The sequence below is a fragment of the Lissotriton vulgaris genome, chromosome 6 (assembly GCF_964263255.1).
Source record: "Lissotriton vulgaris chromosome 6, aLisVul1.2, whole genome shotgun sequence".
In the NCBI taxonomy this organism is placed as follows: domain Eukaryota; kingdom Metazoa; phylum Chordata; class Amphibia; order Caudata; family Salamandridae; genus Lissotriton; species Lissotriton vulgaris.
Genome location: NC_141694.1, coordinates 1,876,527,763 through 1,876,534,265, shown reverse-complemented (window position 1 = coordinate 1,876,534,265; position 6,503 = coordinate 1,876,527,763). Strand labels below are relative to the sequence as shown.

General features: G+C 42.9%; 1 protein-coding gene across 1 annotated transcript; it reads left to right on the top strand.

The window, feature by feature from the left end:
- The first annotated feature begins 4,827 nt into the window (after positions 1-4,827).
- On the top strand, positions 4,828-5,754 carry LOC147709727 (olfactory receptor 2D3-like). Its single transcript, XM_086926079.1, has one exon. The coding sequence runs from the start codon at positions 4,828-4,830 to the stop codon at positions 5,752-5,754; it is 927 nt and encodes a 308-aa protein (XP_086782205.1).
- The last annotated feature ends 749 nt before the right edge of the window (positions 5,755-6,503 follow it).

Here is a 6,503-nt window from a genome sequence, read left to right as displayed (position 1 = left end):
AGACCCAGCCAAAGCATTTTATCCCTTATAGGGACTTCATCAGGGCCTTTCAAGTAGCCTTTCCGTGTGTGTGTCCTTGTGCTACCCGTATTTAGGACACACACACTGAAAGGCTGCTCGAAAGGTCCTGATAAAGTCCCTATAAGGGATGAAATGTGTTGGCTCAGTCTGTTTTAGGTTTCTCCCCTAATATTATGAAGGAATGCACATAGTACTTTAACTTTTCACTACTTCAAATCCGAAGGTAATAATATGTCTGTGTCATGCCTGAGACTAATACCCAACTGGATCCGAGCTTGATTCCACAGGAGCGAAGATGCTAGTCCCAACACTGTTAAACAACAATTCTAGGAGGAGATATAGAAACTCACTCACAAGAAATAGTTGCCAAAAAGTGAGGGGAATAAATCATAGAGTGACCAGCACTCTTCCCCAGATGGTACAACAGGTAACGCTGGTGATGTGGAACTGGATGGACGTAGTCCTAAAAAATAAAGATACAGACTATAAATGAACTACAAACAAGCTTAAGAGCATTAATGCATGTCAGTGTCAAGAATTATAGTTCACTTACCAGCTGGTATGTCCCAGTATCTCTTGGAATGTCACAGGCAATGGAACTGTCCCAGAAAAGTCTGAAGGAAAGTCATAAGGAGGCTACTGGGAGCAGGGATACATAAGGGACACAGGAACTGCACTTTCATCCACATTCACACTAGATTAGCCGGGGATAGCAAGGAGTATAAGGTGGGAGTCTAAATAGCCACTAAGAAACACAAAAGAGAGTGTGAGGTAATCTCAGACAGACAAACTGGATCCATGGAGTATCATGTAATTGATGCAGTATGTCTTAAACACAAAGAAAAGGTGGCGCGCTGGCTGGCTCCCTTGGGGAAAATGAAGCAGAGCAGCCACCTTTATATAACAGGCAGGTAGGGTTTTTAAATGTGGCGTGTAGCGCTGACCGGCTCCGATGAGGAATGGAGTGAAGCAGCTGAGTGCACGCTTTCAAACAAAATTCAGGAAGTAAATAAAAAATGACGTGGTGTGCATGCCGGCTCTTGATGAGGCAGGGAGCGGAGCTGCTATACACACGCGATAGTGAGAGAGGGGAAGGATATGGCGAGGCGCGCTGGCCGGCTCCAGTCGGAAATGAGCGGAGCAACGTTGCCTACGCCGACTGGCTGGGGAAAGAAGTGGTGTGGCGCGCTGACCAGCTTCAGAGAGGAAAGGAGTGAAGCAGCATTGCACACGCCGATAAACAAGGGGAGGGTAATGGAAAAACGTGGCACGCTGGCCGGCTCTGGAGGGGGTAGGGAGCGGAGCAGCGACACTCACGTAAGCTACAGGAGACCTCGGACCAACAGCAGGGCTCAAAGAATACTTCAACAGCGCTTGAAGTTCGAATTTCATGAAGGAGACGAAGGCAACAAACAGGAAACACTACCTAGCGAAACAGGAACAAAGAGGGGGCATGGTCACGGTCAGGAACAGTAAGCAAAGCATCAGCTTACAAGGGAGACGGTCTTTTAATAGAGTTAGGGACCGTCACAAAACAACCACCTCAGTGAACTAATGAATTCACTACTCATGTATTAAGGCTCTCAATCAATCAATCAAAGCATTTGTATAGCGCGCTACTCACCCGTAGGGTCTCAAGGCGCTGGGGGAGGGGGGTCCGCTAGCCTTCAAGTGCCTTGTTTGCACTGCCTGCAGCCTGAACCCTAACATCCTGAAAGGTTTCATAAGAATTAGGTGGCGAGGTGAAATATGTAATTGACAATTTCAGTGCCTAGATGACATCAAAACACACATCTCCACTACTTAGATGGACATTTGGCTTTAGCCATTGTGTGAACAGTGCAGTGTACATTTTAGCAACTCTCACTTTAGTTAGAATTCTAATTTGCAGTCCAGAAATGTTTTGTGTCAACATAGTTTGATTTGTGACATCAATTCAATTGTTTGAGAGTAGCAAGCCAACATTCAGAAAATAACACAAACCATTTTCAGAAAAGAGCATTGTAAATGTAAATGTAAATGTGTTTGTATTTATATAGCGTCTTCTACCCAGAGGTCTCGTAGCGCTGTATTCATACCGCTGTGGAACCCTTCCTGGCTTTCCTGTGAGATGTCCACTCCTGGGCACCCCCAAGGTGAAGCCAGGCATCTAAGCGCTGCTGGGGCCGTTGTGGAGATTAATCAAGCTATTGCCCAGTCACAGAGGGGGACCCATGATTAGACTAGGCACGAGGCGAGAATTATCAGGTCCGGGGAGATTGAGTCCAAGAGCCGCCGAGGCGGGAATTGAACCCTGGTCCCAGGCCAGACCTCTGCATCAAGGTCTGCCGCTCTAACCATTGAGCCAGGCTTCTCCTCAAGGAGGGATTTGAGGAGGGATTTATCATTGAATGGCACTTAAATCAGCAATATGACACAGCAATATTCTTTTAGGAAACAGAAACAGGGCATCATGGTAGCTGTAGTCATTTCAGCCACACATTCCAAAAACTTGCATAATAGTTAGTGGAACATACCTGTTCTAATTATGCTGTGGAAATGGGCCAGACACTTTGAATATGATACACATATCGGCATTGGGTAATTTAGTGTTGTAACACTTACAGACACCATATAATGATGTGACATATAATGGAGACTGACACCTGTTATCATAGATGAAACACAATACATTCATACAAACAATATAATTTATCTGATAGCTTGAGGTTTTCATGATATGAAATTATATAAAAAAACACACTAGTAACAGCTAACTTCAAGGCAAACAGGGTACTGAGGTTTAGTGAGGGTTTGTAAAGTGTAATTTACCAGACTCCACTCCACCAGTTATTCCTGTCACGCATTCAGTATATAGGATCTAAAAGACAGTCTCATCCTTGGGCATGAGTAGTATTGGGGGCCTGGGAGAACCCTAACCAGTTTGCTTGACCTCCATGTGATACTTGGAGGCCAGGGAACAAACTCTCCCCCACAGGTCATTCCACCTCTTTCTAATTTCCTCCTATGTACACAAGCTGTTTGATACAGCGTTCAGTCTGTCAGCTAGTGTGGACCACATTAGTCTTTTCTATGATAAAGGGTCTATTCTAGCCAATGGACTTCAGGTGTGTTCTCTTAGCATCTGTCCAATGGTCACCGTGATGGTCCATTGTTGAGCACATACAGCAATGGACTGCCTTCATCAGAAACCTACCATTAAGAGACCACCAGCACAACTATAAACTCTTGAACAGCTCAGTTGGGCCCCACTGCTCTAACACTTACAGGGTACTATTCACGAGCATTGGAGTCTGCTGCATTGGTGAGTCGTGGAAAGCACTTAAATGGCAATTCTGCTTGCATGCATCTGAATATGGCGGGCGAAAGACCGTCAACTCAGCGGAATACTATGGCCTGCTGTTATGGCTGAACCGTGGTAAGATCTCTAAGATCTGAATGGAGTTCTCAGTGCAGCCGTTGGCAGTGGCCAAAGTTTACACTACCTCCTAAGTGTGGCCATCAGCTGAAGGCTGGGCCTAAGGAGGAGTAAAAAGAAACTTTCTATTGCTGCCACTGAAGGAATAATTATTATGGATAGGGCTGAAGAGGAATCCCATCTGCATCAACCCCCAACCTGCCCACTTCTTTCTGTGACATTATAGTGCTGCATGGAACTCTGACATCACAGACCCCCAGAGCAACAAAGAAGGGTGAGGTGGGCGCTTTCTAACACATCTGGTAGGTATTCAGGTTGCATTAATCCTCCCAATGTTTGAAGAAGGCACGTTTGAATGTAAGTAAGTCTCACTTTTTCAGCTATGCCTTTCTCAAATTCCTTGTCATGGATTGTGTATTACCTGCGATTCCTAAACAGATATATTACTAGACACCAGTGATATCTAGTGTTTTGGGTGGTCCGCCCCATTGGAATTTGGGTTCACCCCCTTGGTTGTCAATCCCTTTTCTGCAGCATGTTTGTTTTTCCCTGCAGAAGTCAAAATGGGAAACACATTTTTAGGGGATTGGCCCTTGTAGCATAAAAGCTGACCCCTTTGAGGGATATTTTTGCATGGTTGTTTTCCCCTATGGGGTGTGATCATGCCCACAAGGAGGGCATTATCTGCCCTCAAGGGGAAACAAATTGGCAGCCAAATGTTCCTGGGTTCGGCCCACTGATAGTTGTTTTTAGCTAAATTTGGAGGTTTACAAGAGCTTCTGGGTGTGAAAACCTGATGTCATGCAGACAAAGTTGCACCCCAATGTGCTTAGTTTTCAGAAATATGCAGTCTTGATAGGTTTCCTTGGGTGCTACTGGCGCTAGGCCCCACAATCCGCTGGGTGGTTTTGAGTGGAAAATTTTGATGTGTCCATGCTGTGCTTTGGTCCCTCTCCTGTTGCAAATTCTTGTCCCTATCACACAAGTGGGGTACAACTTTTATCAGGACAATTGTGGGAATGCTGGGTAGTTGGAAATGTGTGGAACTCTGCAGATTCTGGAACTCTCAAGTTTGAGGTTTGTGAGGGCCACATTATTTCTAATGACCACGGTCCACACGTTGAAAGATGTAACAAGGGGGAACGGTAATTATTAGGCTGTACCAATGTTTCAGTGATAAAAAAGTACATATTGTTGTGGTAAGTGGTACGGATTGGTAAGCCTGGAGTATGTATAATGTAGTTCTGAAGAGTGTGCATTGATGAATGCAAGTTGAAGGGTGTGTTTTCATAAAATGTGTATCAACTGTATGCATTCTATCTGATCGCATGCTACCTTTATGCACAATGTCTGTCTTCTTTTTCATAGCTGATATAAAGGTGGAGTAAATGAAAATGAAAAATGGAAGCTTCGTTACAGAGTTTCTACTCATTGGCCTATCTCAGGACCCGACTGTAAGGCTTTTTCTCTTCCTGTTATTTTTGATGGTATACATTTTGACTCTCATTGGAAATATAAGCCTTACCATAGCCTGCATCGGTGACCTTCAGCTTCATATTCCTATGTATTTCTTCCTGGGAAACCTTTCCTTGGTGGACATTTGTTATGCATCTGTGATTGTTCCTAACATGTTAGCCCAACTTCATGTTAGAAGTAGGATCAGCTTCAATGGCTGTGCGGCTCAGATGTTCACTTCATTGGTGTTCGGTGGTACAGAATGTGTGCTCCTTGCAATCATGGCATATGATCGTTATGTAGCCATCACATTTCCCCTGCATTATACAGTCATAATGCGCATATCTGTTTGTATTACATTAGCATCCTGCTGCTGGTTATGTGGCGGTATGATTGCATTCACAGGCACATTTGTTACTCTACGGTTGCCTGTATGTGAGTCGAGAATTAATCACTTTTATTGTGATTCCCCTGCACTTCTGAAGATAGCATGTGTGGACACCTATGTCACAAAGATGATAATTTTCTGTCTTGGAATCTTTGTACTTTTGATACCGAGCTTCTTCACTGCAATCTCCTACATCCGAATCATTATCACAGTTATAAGAATCCGCTCCTCCAAAGCCAGATTAAAAGTCTTCTCCACATGTACCCCACATTTGATCATTGTTACCATATTCTACAGCACTGCCATCTATATGTACATGAGACCAGTGTCTAAAAGCTCTGAAGATTGGGATAAAATCATCTCTGTGTTTTACACTGTGACTCCACCAATGCTGAACCCCATTATCTACAGTCTACGAAATAAGGATGTGAAGATGGCTCTGAAGAAAGTTTTCTTAAGGGCATATTTTTAATTCAGATCTTGTTTTTGTTCAGCAGCTGTCCAAAAGATGAATATTTGAAAATCAGAATAGTTATGTGAAATATAAGAATCCCTTCAGCTAAATCACTTATGTGAATGCAGAATCCAAACCAAGGTTTTATTATGTGTTGATCACAGATAACTCATTGATAACCACATATAATGCAAGGTTGAGGTAACAAAGGTGGAACATAAATGCAAATTACATTTTGTACATCATGGATTAAGAATGTAGTTGAACATAATTGCAGGGCTGCAGAACCTAGATCCATGCTGCATGTTAAGCATTGAAAGTTTAGTATTGTCGATAATGAAAATGAAGCTTGTTCACCACAATATTAGGAGGATTGACTCTTTGTTTGGTTCACTGACAAAATATCAATCTAAAAGAATATAGAAGTAAAAAATATCGATAAAAAATAAAGAATGCAAAAAAATTGACTCTGTATACTTAAATCGGTTAGTACAAAAATATTGAAAAAATATTGATGAACAAATATATATTTGTACAGAAAATTGATATGTATATATATGTATATATATATATATATATTACCTACTGGCGGTCAACAGTAGGTGGTTATAGTTAGGATTTTTTTCAATGTTAAATCTCAAAATTCGATTTGGAATAACTTTTGCGCCGGTTGACGAATCTGCCTGAAAATGTCCTCAAAATGGCCTCGTCGAGCTCCGGTCCTTCCCTGAAGGTTTGGGGGGGGATGCGTCAAGCGGGGGCCGAGA